Source organism: Simochromis diagramma, unplaced genomic scaffold (genome assembly GCF_900408965.1).
Source record: "Simochromis diagramma unplaced genomic scaffold, fSimDia1.1 OVJJ01000026.1, whole genome shotgun sequence".
In the NCBI taxonomy this organism is placed as follows: Eukaryota; Metazoa; Chordata; class Actinopteri; order Cichliformes; family Cichlidae; genus Simochromis; species Simochromis diagramma.
In genome coordinates, this window is record NW_024386985.1 from 8,535,292 (window position 1) to 8,550,579 (window position 15,288).

The 15,288-nt window shown below is 41.3% G+C and overlaps 1 protein-coding gene across 1 annotated transcript in view; it reads left to right on the forward strand.

Annotated features, from left to right (window-relative positions):
* The window catches only part of lnx1 (ligand of numb-protein X 1), a 34,836-nt gene extending 19,628 nt beyond the window's left edge, over positions 1-15,208 (forward strand). Inside the window, 10 exon segments of the mRNA XM_040040461.1 lie at positions 3,611-3,858; positions 5,912-6,067; positions 7,785-7,993; positions 8,069-8,482; positions 9,251-9,385; positions 11,857-11,934; positions 11,936-12,035; positions 13,120-13,366; positions 13,939-14,097; positions 14,203-15,208. Coding sequence (XP_039896395.1) covers positions 3,611-3,858; positions 5,912-6,067; positions 7,785-7,993; positions 8,069-8,482; positions 9,251-9,385; positions 11,857-11,934; positions 11,936-12,035; positions 13,120-13,366; positions 13,939-14,097; positions 14,203-14,338 — 1,882 coding nt within the window. The 3' untranslated portion in view covers positions 14,339-15,208.
* The last annotated feature ends 80 nt before the right edge of the window (positions 15,209-15,288 follow it).

The following is a 15,288-nucleotide window of genomic DNA, read 5'->3' on the forward strand; positions in this document are numbered from 1 at the left end:
TCCCTAAAGAAAAGAGAGGAGATTTTAATTAACAGAAGACAAAGCCTTTAATAAACTGGTCCCAAACTAAACAATAGCGCTATGCTGCTATCTCACAGACTTTGTATTATGACGCCTATAAGTTTCAAAGTGTAAGGGGTCTCGATATATTTCTGTCATGTCTTTATCTGAGACCCATCACAGCGCAAGAAATGAAGCCTTCAAGATCTTAGGTGATCTGTTGGCAACGCACACATTCAAAGCTGGTGTGTAGACGGCATTCGTAAATTTTTTTCTGACATTTTTTCCAAGTTTTGGGTGGTCTGTAAAAACTGAATGAACCCGTATTCAATAGTATTTGCACGTTTCCACAGTCTGACTTTGGTTTTCCGTTTTCCACTACTCATGCTAAAACAGGAGAATGTTGTCTAAGTATTGAACTCCATATATTCGCCATGACCACTACTTATACACAGTACAATACCTGTGAAATCAGTGTGTGGGTGTGTGGAGAAAAGCAGTCACACATGTAAGTCAGAAACACTTGAAATAAAAAAGGACATTGTTTTACAGAAATAGCCAGAGCTGCATTAACATACCTACTATAATATTACGAAAATTAAGGCCTAAACTAAAAGTCTTCTTCTTTCATCCTTTTAAGTAGTTTTCTGTATGACTAATGCATGATGCATCGATATTAACTGAGAATCTAACGCCATGATACTGATTCTTGCATCCAAACAACCCCGTCTTTTTTGCAGGCTGAGTGATTCCAGGATGTATTTATTTTTTCTGTGTGATGGCAGACAGGGGACCAAGAAGTAGTTAAGAGGGAACCATGGGAAGCCAGAAAATTCTATCAGGAATAAATCCAGCGTTGCAAATTGGCTTAGAAAATATCGAGCACGATTTTCAGGCTGTTGTCCAGCGCCCAGTGCCTTAATACAAATAGCATTACAGGAAAAGTTGTACTGCGTTAAAATCTAAAAACATTTTTGATTAAGCTGTTTTGTACACTGTTGAAAAGAATATCTGAGATCTCTCAAAACAAAAAGCAGTAATGCTACAGTATTAAAAAGTTCAAAGGAAAAGTCAAAATACCATTTAATTAATATCGAAGCATAGTTATTGGTAATGCAAAATGTCCAATTTCACTGTTATATAGGGTTCATTAAATTCCTGGATCACTCATTCATTAATTCATGTAAGGTTAATGCTTCAGCTGGAAGTAACTGTAATTACTTTATATACTGCTGAGTAGCTTAATCTATAATAATATTGTATCATTTGCAAGTGTGATTATATTTTATATTTCTAATCTAAATTTGCATTTAATGATAACTATGGCCATGAAATTCATCTAGCGGAGTTTAAAGTACAAGATTTGCCTCCAGAATACAGTGGAATCGAATAAGAAACTACCAATATCATAGGATAGAAATACATAAAGTACAAATACATAAAAGTTGTACTTCAGTACAGTATGTAAATGGTTACACTGGTCAGTTCACCACTGATCCTAGCAATGTTTTCTTATGGTAAGGGATATTTCAACCAGCACCATCTGAATAATAAATTAGCCACTGATCAACTGTCAATCCAGCAATGCCGTCTTTAAAGCAATACTAACATACAGGAGGATGACTAATGCTCTCCTCACTCTGATTAGTGCTGCATGGCTTTGCCCTTCAATGGTGCCAGTAAAAATATAAAGGCCAGAAGGTTTTCCATGGTTATTTGCAACACATAATATCTCACAAGAGCTTCTGGACTCTGGAGTCTTAGAAATACTAATCTGTTTATATAATCAGGTGACAATGATAGGACATCTAAAATCATCACTTATGTTCACAAGTTGTTTTGCAATTTTCAGTTTCTGTATTGCATTTAAGAGAAAGGTTCACTTTGTACCATGTGCATATATGTATTGTTTCCATGTATATTCGTGCACAGGTGGGGAGTTTCTGCTTTCAGAGCAGTGTGCACAAGCTGAATTTAGATTTAAGTTTTCTAATTGACAGTGAGTGACGTGAGGAAAGCTTCTGCCCCTCAAGACTGCAGAGCTGCCCTCTCCTCTCCTCTTGATTGCAATATTACTCTATTCAGCCACTTCACTCAGTTAAGTGGTATGTTGCTGAATGGACATGCTTGATAGCGTTCAATTTACTAACTGAATGAACAAGAATAACACCGTGGCACAGCCCACACGCAGGCAGACACATGCGACGTAACGCAGTAGTACGTTTCTGAGGTCAGAGGAAGATCAATGGGCATTTCAGCTTTGTGTAATGTTGTACCTGACTACAGCTCGGAAGTAGAATCTACTTCAGGATTCAGTTATTTTCCTTGCCAAATATGAACAGAAAGCAGCATGCCCCACTGAGACATATTTATTATAGAGACAAAATACCACTTCCAGTGATGTGGTGCCCTTAAGGGGCTGATGGCTTACCTGGCTCAGTGAGTAATCTAGTTTCTTTTTGTAACTGCTATGATGCCCACGATTGTACCTTGCTTTCATTTACATCTCCTTTTTGGTTTAATATCCTACCTGTCAGACCACAGCACAGGAGAATGGGTGCTGCTTCTCTTGTTTTTCTGAGCTACTGTTGAAGCAAAGCCTGGGTTTGATCCAGCTCATTAAAACCCAGTTAATGTTTGTGCTGATGGCTCCACAGAGACAGCCGGAGAGACAAGCCAGAGTTATTCCTGCGTCTGATGAAGCATCAGCTCAAAGCCTTTATGACTTTCAGATGGAAGAAAATTCTGCAGCAATAGAATACCATGCTCTGTAGGGATATCTTTAATTCGCACACAAACATTCCCAATTTAATATTGTCAGTGTGAAAAGCCTTTCGTGGCTTGTAGCATTATGTGTGTATAATTGTATGTGTGTCTATGTATGACAGACTGTGGAAATGTGTTGCGGCTATGTCGTTGACAGCTGGAACTTAGGAATTAGATTTGTTTTTGAGAAAAACAACTATCAAACGACTTCTGTTTTATATTCACATGTTGTGTCAGTTACCCGCTCTCTTTCTTGCATTTGTATTCAATCATCTGTCAGGGACGCTCACACTCAAAGCAGAAAACCCAACCTACATGTGATTGCACATACTGTCACAAAGATGGTACAAAAACTCTTTTTATATATTTTTTTCTTTTTGTGAGAGTAAGTATGAAATTTTTAGACCATCCTCAGATGGCGTGACAGATGAATTCTAAATGCGAGCACTAGAAAATGTATCTTCCCTTACCATATGTTGTTGTGGTTTATTGTACAGCCTGTGCGGTATCTCAGAGAGGTGCTGTCTGAGTGTTAAGGTCAGATAAGCAGCCTTTGTGTGAGGCCATCCCCGAGCAGAAGATATAGGTCGGCATGAATAAAGCCTGAGGGTGGAGGACATGCTGAAATCTGCTTGCATTTGTCTTGAGAGTCTGACCTTTTCATTGGCTGCTAACGCAAATGTGTTGACTTTCACTCTGACTGCTTCAGAATTCAGTTTATTAGGGAGTTGGAGCATGTTTTAAAACATCATCAATGTCATCAATTTATGAACACGTCTAGTAATAATTGCAGCCACTTTGTAATTTGAGTTTGCTACTGACATTTTGTTTTTCGTGTGTGTAGGTGTAAAGGAGCCTCTCACTATGGGCTCTCAGCAGACAGAAAGCGACGCTCGCAGGAGGGCGAATGCACTGACAGCACCTCAGAACTCACCATTGCCACCCTGCCCAATGATGGCCCCACTTCTGCTGCTGTGGCCCTCCTGTCAGATGAACCAGGTCTGGTCAACCCTGCCTTTGACCCCAGCATGGAGGATAATAGTCAGTCAGGCAGCACGACTAGCCTGGCTGCTCGGAGTAGCACAAAGAAGAGTGAGTGTGAGTGGGCGAATAGATGTTTGTGTGTGCTCATGTTCAATGCCATATGACGTTATCTGGCAAGAGAAAGAGCTAGAAAGGTGTCTGTTTGCCATAGTGACAGACTGAAAACCAACCGAGTATAGAGATCTCCTGTCACAGTTACACAGTCTGCAGTCAAAACCAAGCACCAAAGATCTGTATTCATACATATATTTACACCCGCAGATGACATGACACATAACACCAGTTTCACCAATCTATAAAATCTCTCTGTGGAAAAAAGCAGAGAAACACATAGAGACAAAGTCACCGAGATGCAGGCACATTATGCAGTCAAGGAGAAATGGAAGGAGAGGTAGGTTAAATATAGCCTGCGCAAGTGTGTGTTAATGCCCAATGACGTGATCGCAGCTCTTCCCTCATTTCTCCCACCTGTGAAACCAGGAAGCAGTCACGAGTGTTCCTATCTGCCCGTCCATTGCTCTGCTAAAGTAAGCGCATAGGCAGTGGGGAAACCAAATGACGCTGCACCAGCACTTTAGGTCTGGTCAACTGAGCACCCTCTGCCACCACCACGAGCACCACTACTGCTGAACAAGCTGTCAGCTCCAGAAGCGGCTCGCGCTTTTAAAGAATAATGTGGCTGTCAGGAGCCTTCACATCTCCATGGGCCTGCAGAGGGAGGGAGGGGCACTGCAGAAGCTTCCTGTCCCGTGCTCCGAGCAGCCGGGCTGGGGCTTCTGTCTTCAATGGAAGCTCCTGTAGCCTAAAAAGCAAAGTACAAGTACAGACAAGAGCCTCTCTGGGAGGGTCTCTTTTGGTACCAGTCGCTAGAGTCCACTACTGTTGTTACGCAACCATGTAACTTTACTGTGCACGGATTTGGTTTATTAATTAAAGGACTATCAGCTGAACGCATTTCAAAAGATTTGAACTTTTTAAAACTTGCCAAAAAAAACAAAAACATAGCCCAAAGAGGGAAAAGAAAAGTTTTCTGTTATATAAGAAAAAGTAAAAAGATTAAGGGGGCCCCAGTGTTTTCCCCAAAATTTTACTTGTAAACAAATATAAGCACGATTAATTAATGTATTGCTTCCAGTTTCTAATATGCTACACTTGGATTCATAACAAGAGGTACCTTGACTTGAGTATCAGTATTTTATTTGCTAATATCATTGTTTCTTTGGGGGAGTAGTAGTATTTTCTTAAAGCCTCGACTCACACATTACCTGAATATGGTGAAATTTGCAACTGAAATGTGTTTTTTCTTTTTGAGCTCTCTATTTTAACAGTGCAAAAAAAAAAAGCATTGTTCAGCCTGAGAGGCAGTTTGTGGTCTCTCGAAACTCATTGATAAGGCATGCACTCTGACCACAGCGGAAATAAAAATACCAAATGGACACACTGAAATGTAGAAGGAAGAGACGGTCTCTTTTACAGGACAACCATGACATTCCACTTGGTTCATATAAGAAATTCCATTAATTGTTTGTACTACAAAAAGAAATTTCAGTTTCTGAATGCTAACCTCCATGCTGCAAGTTTGAAGTGCGTGTGGAAGCTTCAAAAAGTTCCTTAAATATCAAGCACAGTCCCCCTAATCCAGTGTTGAATCAGAGTTAGGGATTGAGGCTTCCAAAGCTAACCCACCATTTGTATGCAAGGTGGAGTGTTAAGCTCACTTTAGAAAGAGTCAAAAACACAACTAGTGATACAACACAGAAAAGCACTGTGCTGATCAATGCACAGTGCTTTGAACAATGTAATTCTTATGTTCATTTCACACAAAAAAGGGAAGCTAATCCAAAAACCTAACAAAACTGGACACTCTTATTTAGTAATATCACTTTGCACTGTTTAGATCCTTTAGAGATTTAAGGGTTATGGGTATTATTCAAACAGGTCTTCCTGCATTATACAGGTAATTGCAACAGGATCACAGATTGCTTAATGTCTTTGGTGCAGCTCTGAGAAAGCTTTCCATTGGCTGTGAGTGAGATTCAGACATGTCTGGGCATGTTGAGGGTGAGGTCATCTTTAAAGTGCCTCTCTTTCACCCCTGCAGTCAGAAATTTTGATCGCTCTTCAGTGAGGAGTCGCTCCTTCAGAAGGTTGAACAGGGCCTTCAGCGTCTTGAGGAGGACTAAGAGTGGCAACGCTGTTAGCAATGAGACATCTGAGGAAAGAGACAATGCCAGGAATTCCAGTGTGCCACAGGAAGGTATGGATTAAAACCTTTATATCTGTGTTTCTGTGTTTCCCCGAATGTGTATACTTGTTTCCTCAGCTTTATATGGAGGGTGACACAGCTGGGTCCCACAGTGTAACAGTAGTATATGTTTCTTTAATAATTCAGCTGTAGATTGCATAAGCTTGTGCAGACAGATCAGGGGAGAATGGTAGCCTGAGGGATGGGATGGCCAGAGGTCGCTGAAGATAAAGCAGATGATGTTCTTCCTTCTGTCTCCACTACCTGTTCTTCTTTTTTTTTATCTCATCCTTCTATTCAACTCTACCATATCCTGTCATTCCTTACCAACTTGATGATATATTCACCTGGGAAAGCAGTGTTCTAGACGTGGTAGAACCATAAGATGTATGTATGCAGTAAAGAAAATGTGCCGTAGTGATATTTAATGTAATCTCTACAGACTGGCACTTGTGGTGGAAATATAGCCAACCATAGAGTATAACGTTAAAGCAGAATTGCAGTGTGATTGGACGAAGGAACGTGGGATTGCGTAAGAATGAAGGATGACGAATGATCTGGGAGTAGATTATTCTCAGAGGCCATCACTGACGGGGCTGAGAGAAAAGATTAAATATTCATTGCCTGCCACTGAGAGACAAAGATAGACGGGAAGGATGCAAAAGTGAAGTAGACGTAGTTCCATCCTGGAGAAATGTAAGGAAGAGTGGATGCAGAGTAAAATAAAAATGAAAACAAATAAATAAGCAAACACATCATACAGTCCCATTGGGGTGGGTAAAAAAAGTATGTGACAAGATGAAGCAAGACAGAGGTTGAAAGGTGAATGATGGAGAGAAAGGAGGATTACATAACGGCTGTGAGTCTCTGTTAATGTGCTCTCCACCCTTGAAGCAATCTGCTGCAAAAAAGACAAAATATTGACTTTGTATTGGAAAAAGTGCAGCGAAGTGTGGAACAAGTGTCTGAGGCTACAGAGACAGAGATACGAGGGGAAACAGTGCATTTAGGAATAAGAAATGAAATGAAAAACTCAACTTCTTAAAGACTTTGGCCAAGGCTGTCAGCCAAGATAATGTCCCCCACCCATTTCCACATGGTCCTGTTCAGAATGAATCATTCTGCCATTTAGTAAAATTCAACAAATTCAACAGTGGGTATGTGGGAGGATTGCACAAAAGAATGACATAAAACTAGAAGAGACATACTCTTTCATTATAAATGCTGAGGCTCATAATGAGGTCTGCATTATACTCGAATCCTTTATTTTTTGCAGATGATCAAGTACTGAGGTGAAAACAAGGGGAACAAATCTGTTGTGAATCAAAGTAGTTGGACTGTGTACAAATTTAGTGTGTATTACAACTTTTCTTACATCCCCACCCTAGTAATAACTTTGTGGAAATGTGAAATTGAGGGTTTTCCCAAGCATACTTGCTACAGATGTATGTGACTAATGATACAAACATCACAGAGGATAATCAGCCAAGCAAATTTTCCCTCTTGACTTCTACAAGTTTGTTTTAGTAACCTTAGGGAGTAGAGACAGCTGGCTCCACCGCTGAACCTCTACACTACGGTATACCTCCATCTCCCTAGATGTGTTTGTCTTTTCCTTCTCAGCGCTCTCCTTTTCTCCCATTTCCTCTCTTGTTTTATTTGGCTGGGTCTTTTTGGCTGTTGATCTTTGTACAATAGAACTTAACACAGCCTTTTCCTTCTTCCCCAGTGGTGGCTCTTCCTCAGCTCCATCACCTGATCCCTGATGGTGAAGTTACCAGTATTAAGATCACGCGGGTGGATCCCTCAGAGCCACTGGCCATTAGCATCGTCGGTGGCAATGAAACCCCTTTAGTTCGCATTCTAATCCAGGATATCTACAGAGAAGGTGTCATTGCTCGGGATGGACGCTTGCTTCCCGGGGACATGATCCTCAAGGTATAGTGAGTTTAACAAAGCAGCTGGAAGTGATAAAAAGTCCTCTGTGAAATTACATTTCCGCTTGTCCTTCAGGTAAACGGCATTGACATTAGCAACGTACCCCACTGCTTTGCTGTGACCACCCTCAAACAGCCGTGCCAACTCCTCCGGCTAACCGTGCTCAGAGAACAGCGGCATCGCTACCGTTCGCATTCGCATGGCCACCCACATGGCCACATCACTGGGGGCCACCCATCACACGGCCTACCCCATCATCCCTTGAGAGATGATAGCATCCATGTGGTCCTGAACAAAAGTGCTCCAGAGGAACAGCTGGGCATTAAGCTCGTGAGGCGGCCAGAGGAGCATGGAGTGTATATCTTTCACCTGCTGGAGGGGGGACTAGCTGCACGTGATGGGCAACTGTGCATTGGTGACCGCGTGCTTGCCATCAACGGGCACGATCTACGTTATGGCGCACCAGAGCACGCTGCTCTGCTCATTCAGGTCTGTTAGCAAGTCAAGGAAAGACTGCATGCATTAGCATTACATAGAAAGTTCACAGTTGTGACAAATTCACCTCCATGTTGTTACAGACCATAAACAACTGTGTTGTGATCTTAATGTGAGTCCCTGAGGTATTAAAGATAATTGTGGTGATTCAGGCTAATTGTGTTGTGCTGTGCTGTTGTGTCTGCATTCAGTGCAGTTAATAGTATTTAATTGTGGTTACTCCCTGATGGACTGGGCCATGTGGCTGCCTCTGTATCCTGGTTGATGCCAGTCAACGATGGTGTGTTTTTGGTTAATAGTGGTTAATTGCAGTGTGTCTGCGGCTGACTGTGCAGGGTCTCTGGGCTCCAAGTTCCTGTCTGGGTTGTTTGACTGGCTCTACTGGGTCTCTGTGGAGCCAAGATGGCCTCTCAGAGTAGGCACTTTCTGTCGGAGATTAAGAACTGCCAGGATAGAAATTAAATTAGTCCAATTAAGGCAATAATGAGCTGGACTGGCTAATTCAGGACTCAGCTCTTTGCTAGAAAGACCCGTGGAACTCTCCAAGGAATGAGAGCATGGGGAGAGGGATGTATCCAGCCAGTCTGTGTGGCTGTATGCTTGCATATGTGTGAATGCGTGTAGGTCAGCCTGGAGTATAGTCCTAAGAGTTACGACAAAGTGGCAGTGAAGATTAGCTATCCAGAAAATTTCACTCAGAATAAAATTAATTTCCCCATTTAACTGCAACACATGTCAAATTTTTCTGTGGTTGTTTTTTAGGCAAGTGAAGAGCGCGTCCATTTCATAGTGTCTCGTCAGATCTGCCTGCCCACTCCAGACCTCATACAAGAAGATCCGTGGGGCATGGATGGTCCCCCACCATATTCCCCTGTGGATCTAGAGCAAACACTGCTGGTGAGAAGCTCATACAGACACATATATATATATACACACACAAGAGACAAGGACGGTACTGATACACAGAGGAGCTTTGTTCCCCCGACTCCCCTTCCCGTGATAAATATTCGCTTTCAGGTGCAAATGATCCATGGAGGTATTATTCTCCAGTCAAAGCTGAGTATGTCATTCAAGCAGTACAGCAGGAAAGCTGTTTTGTGTTGCACCCCCATCGGTCTCCTATTTTTTTTTTCACCACAAAGAAGACATCCCAACCTTTACTGTTTTTTGAACATAGCAATTTCTCTTGCTCTACGACAGAGCCAAGGTGAAAATTCATGGTATAATTTCAGGTTGATCAATTCCCTTTGATTTTTAAGAGGCAATTGTTTTGGCTTCCTGCTATAAGTAGAATTTGTCTGATTTCAAATTTGAATGTAATTGGCACAAAAAAAATGCAAGTTTGCGATACTTTTTGTCTTTGCCACAATATTTTATCACTATAATCACAAACTTCCTTACAGATCTCTACTTTGGGGATATTTTGCATATACAGTACAGTATCTTGTGGAGAGTTCCTCCTCTTTCAATGTCACCGGGATCAAAACATGTAAATGCATATATTTTTATATATCTTTGATTATATCTTTAATGCGGCTGCTTGAGAAGTGACTGATAAGAAATTATTCATTGTCAAACCAAAGGTGACATCTAGCGAGATAATGCTGCTTCATGAATCTTTAGTTTTGGGGACATTGTTCAGTGGTCTAGGGCAGTGTTGACAAACCAGTAATAGTCCAGTTAGGACAGCACAATATTAACTGAATCGTAATATTTTTCCCAGTGTCAGCTTATATGTTATACCTGAGTGATTTAATTTATAATAGTAGGGATTCGTGTGGTTTGGCCAAGACATATTCCAAGACATGAGAAGTACAATACTCTGCTTCATTATGCGGCCATCAGGGGCCATATCCTCACTTTCATCCGAATGCATAGAAGTTTACAGGAAAATGACCTCATTTGTTCTATGACCTCACTAAATACATTCCTGGTAAGTTTAACATCTTAAGTGCTAGTTTCAAGTCTTTTTGTTTTATTACTCCAGTAGTGTAAAAAATATTGATAAATCAGGATGTGCTTTAGGTTAACACTGTATGAATGCAGTGTCTGTAAGCTACTTATTCAGCCTTTACTTGTCACATCAGGTTTAAAAACACCAAGATGGGATTGAGCAAAATGCTCAACCAGAAGCTTCACCAGAAGGAATGTCAAAGGCAGAGCTTTAGTCTGGCTGACTACCACTGGTTAGTGTGACATTACCCACTAACCAGTGGGTTATGTCACACTGACTGCACCAGCTTCTAAATTCAGTCTTTAAGTTGTGTACATACTGATAAGCCAGTCTATTTAACAACTATCCAGCATTTTGCCTAAAACAAACCTGGTAAAAATAACTGGCATGCCACAGAAGAAATCCTTCTTTTGAACTCCAGGTGGTTGTTCTTTAATCACCACACGAAATAGCTAGCTGCTTGGCTAAGCATAAAGAACAGAGATGACAAAATATCTTATGTGAGCTCGCTGTGCTGGGAGGTAACAAACTCTGCTCACTACACAGCATTATTGTTCATCAAAAGCCATCAAATAATCTGGGAAAAAACAGACAGAATTGACAGTGCTTTAATATGAAAGCCAGGTAATGTGTTCAGTTTTCGCACTGTCATGCCATAAGGTCAGTCAAGTGATCTCTTGTTGTGAGTGCAGCTAAAACGTGTGAATGTGGCACATTAGCAAAGCAGGACAAGCTACATCCCACCAACCTCAGTGTGTCCATGTGTTATTCATTAGTATTCAACTCTGCCTCATATGACTCACACACTTGCTATGAATAAAACCTCATTCACTTTATCCCATGCGATGCCTCGTTCAAAACATCAAATAACACATCACGACTCTGTGTATGAATCTCTGCATTCAACATGGACAAAGACTGAGGAGGCACTTGAGCTGCCTAATGTTCTACCATAATAACCACCATATATTATACATTAACCAATTATGCTGACGAGGTCATTCATCAATCAGCTTTTAACTGTGTCTATGTTATTGGGCTCTTGTTCCCATAACCCAGCATGGGTGGCATTCATGTGACTTCTACCATTATTGCAAGTCTCACAGAAAACGCTCCTCATTATTATGCAAATGCACTACATCTAAATCTAATTACATTATATAATTTATTTAAGATGCCCTTGGTGTAAGTCATTATTATGTTTGGAGTGACGGTGCATGCGGACACTCAAAACACCACAGTGACAGCATCAGTTCTGAATGTGTGGTATGTCCATTAACATCACAGTTGGAAAAGAAAACGGGATATTAGGGGAAGGAATAAAAAACAACCTTGGTTGTTTTTAAAATCAGTCACTTTACAAAAAACTCTTTACTTCAACTATTTGTCTGTCTGCTTTCTGTCTCCTGTAAAGGACTCTTGTCAAAAGCCTGCATGTTATGAGAAGACAGTAAGTCTAAATAAGGAGCCGCATGACTCTCTGGGTATGACAGGTGGCGGGCGGCATGTCCAGCCGAGGGTGGGACCTCCCCATCTACGTTACAAATGTGGACCCTGATGGAGTGGTGGGACAAGAGGGCTCCATACGCAAAGGTAAAATGAGTTGTCATCTAATTATGTAATCATTAGAATATTACTCATGTATTTCAGAAGAAATGTGATGTCTGTAATCTGTGCAAATAATTACTCATATAGTGGATTAAGCATGAGTTTCATTGCATAAAAATTCTGTCAGTATTTATGTGGGTTTGGTGATGAATACTTGTAACGAACAGATGGGGTGATTGATGAACATTTAAGGCTCATGTTTCATTATGAAGGTTATTCATGCAACAGAAAACTCTGGTGCTGCTGTGGTTCAGTGCTCCGCAAATTGGCTCTAAGAGATTTAAACAAAAACACAAACAAACATTAGCATAGCAGTGCTCGAGACTTGTACTCCAATTGCAATGCAGAAGAGAATTTGTCAAGTATCTAATTATTTTGCTACATGAAATTCGTCAAGACCGAACCAGCAAAACATGAAGAGACACACAATAGCTGTATGGAAGAGCAGCAGCCTTAAAATCCTGTAATGCTACTGAAGGCAGGGAGAGTGGAAGATTTTTAGCCCCAAATGCTGATTCCTGCATATTCACCTTAAAATAGAACCATATTAGGCCTTTCATTACTCTCAATCTCAATGCCTTAAACTGTGGTTATGAGAGGATTGAGAGAAATGCTGAGATGGGTGATAAGAAGTACAGTATGAAGGCTTAATAAAAATAGAAGTAAATTGAGTCTGTTGTCCTATTCATGGTTCAAGGTGCACATTATTGTATTCATAAGGGACAGAGCAGCAGCAGCTGTCTCCTTTTGTACGGTTATGAAACATGTTTGCGTTTTGTAATGGAGTGTTAATTTGTATTTGCATATCCTCACAGGGCAAATGTGTCCTTTGAGCTGATTACTAGCAAGATGGACTCTGCGATTATCAATTTATCTTTGCACCACTTTCATCACTAGGAGGCTTTTTAAAGCACAGGTGGTGCTTAGTTTCCATCTCTTTGTCTTCTAGCGTGGAGGTTGATGAATATTAAATAGGCAGATGATGTGTCCCACGTCTTGTTTTAAGCTGTTATGAGGGTATCAGCCCCAGGCAGAGCTTGAGTTGTGCTGTCTATATCTTCCCCTGCAGGTGACATTTTGTTAAATGTGAATGGCATGGATTTGACGGGGGTAACACGAGGTGAGGCCGTGGCGAATTTGAAGAACACCTCCTCTCCTGTTGTGCTCAAGGTTTTGGAGATGCGTCCTCCAGAGGACTTTGTGCAAGATTGCACATTGCCACCTTGTCTTACGCCATCACCTACAGACAGCATCAAGAGCCCGGTGCCTAATGACGATTACTCCCCACTGTGGGTGTCATGGCTGCAGCTACCCAGGTAGAGTACCCACTGCTGCCTTTGCATCATCTCCATTTACAATTGTATGCTTTTTCTGAGGCCAGTATAAATTAAACCCCTCACACCGGTCCTTGTGACCTCTGCCAGCTGGTGCCAACTGAAATTTTGACAAAGCCAGCTGGGAAAGGAATGCTCATTATACTTTTAAAACTAACCTTTCAGCTTAAATATTTACCACTAAGATATCAGTTAAACTTTCTCTATGTTCCTAGCATATGAATTTAGAAGGTGTGTTAGGAAGACAGCTGTGTACCGATAACGACAAACAACTGCTGCTCCTAGTTTTATAAAGTATGATGAAACAGAGATGCAAAGAAACCAAGCACTAAGTCACAGTGAAAATGTAGCTTTGTATCAGTAGTGCACCAAATCACAGTCCAAAGTCCAAATCACACCTGCATTCAAAGGTTAGCCAGGCCTTTCTCTTTAGAGTGGGGCTCATTTCAGCACTCTATCTACAGCACACATGCTCAGTATAGATGCACAGTATGTGTAATCTAAAGATGCCGTTGAGAGATTAGTGTGATTAATCTCCCTCTTGGCTCATGCAGGCATCTCTACTGCTGCAAAGACATCGTCCTGCGGCGGAGCACTTCGGGCAGCCTGGGCTTCAGTATTGTTGGAGGTCAGGAAGAGGTCAACTGCAATCAATCCTTTTTCATCCGCTCGATTGTGGAGGGGACACCAGCTTACAATGATGGCAGGATAAGGTATCTGCTCGTTGCATATCACTTTTTTTCCACAACTGCCCATGGGCAAAATGTTTTAGAAGTCAAAGAAGATCATTTTCAATTCCCATTTCTCTGTCTGTGTAGGTGTGGGGACATCCTGCTTGAGGTGAATGGAAAAAGTACTTGGGGGATGACACACACAGCACTGGTTCGCCTTCTGAAGGAGCTCCGTGGCAGAATCACCCTGACCATAGTGTCCTGGCCTGGTAGCCTGCTGTAGCAGTGCTTTAAGCCATCCAGCACTGTTTCGGTGGCAGTGACCAAGGAATGTCAAAGGCAGAGCTTTAGTCTGGCTGACTACCTAATTTTGCTGTGAGGGAGAAGCTTAGAATAGTCGTGTAGCTGTTTGGATACCTCACGTCTGATGGACAGCCGTGACTTCGGCAGGAGTTTGGAGGGGGAAGGACATAAGACTGGATTGTTACCAGAGGTTAACGTGCCCCTCAGAAAACGCTGAACTGGGAGGATCCAGGCTTGAGACACTTTTAACTAAGATGTTGGGTGTTATCAGTTTAGAGGACATGATCATTCTCTGGCATCGAGTGGGAGTACCGACAGGAGACACAACATGTTGCCAATTCCAGTAGTTATATGTTAGGATATGCGTTAAGTTGGACTCACATTTCTCTACTGTAACTGTTGGGTGTCTAAAAAAGATCCAAGCACTTGTAATATGTTTATTTTGTTTGTTTGTTGTATGGCCTTTTAATGTAGGCTTTATTCTGTTTGTACTGACAGTGGTTGTCATCTTCATCTGTTGATCTGAAGACACGTTGCCAAGTAGTAGTCTGTGAGGTTTTTTATGTTATGTCAGAAGCTATGGCTAAACTATCAAACCACTGGCAAAGAAAATATATGAAAAAATAAAGGATTAATGTGTTCATAACATGTTAAAAGATATTTAATTAGATAACAGTGTGGAGGCCTTACTAATTTTCTTACATTTAAGAAAAAAAAATGACTTGGTTTCTGTGTATCAGTGGAAGGGCTGAGGCCCATCTACTGCAGTTCTATCTGTCACGCTTCGGCCTGTGTAGTATATCTGATGGTACATTTGGTTAACTGATCAATAAAATCATTTGAAAAATTGGTTGCTGTGACAAAGATGATTAAAAGCATATCACCCTGGGATTCACAAAGCTACATGTACACATTCCCTTCATCTGAAGA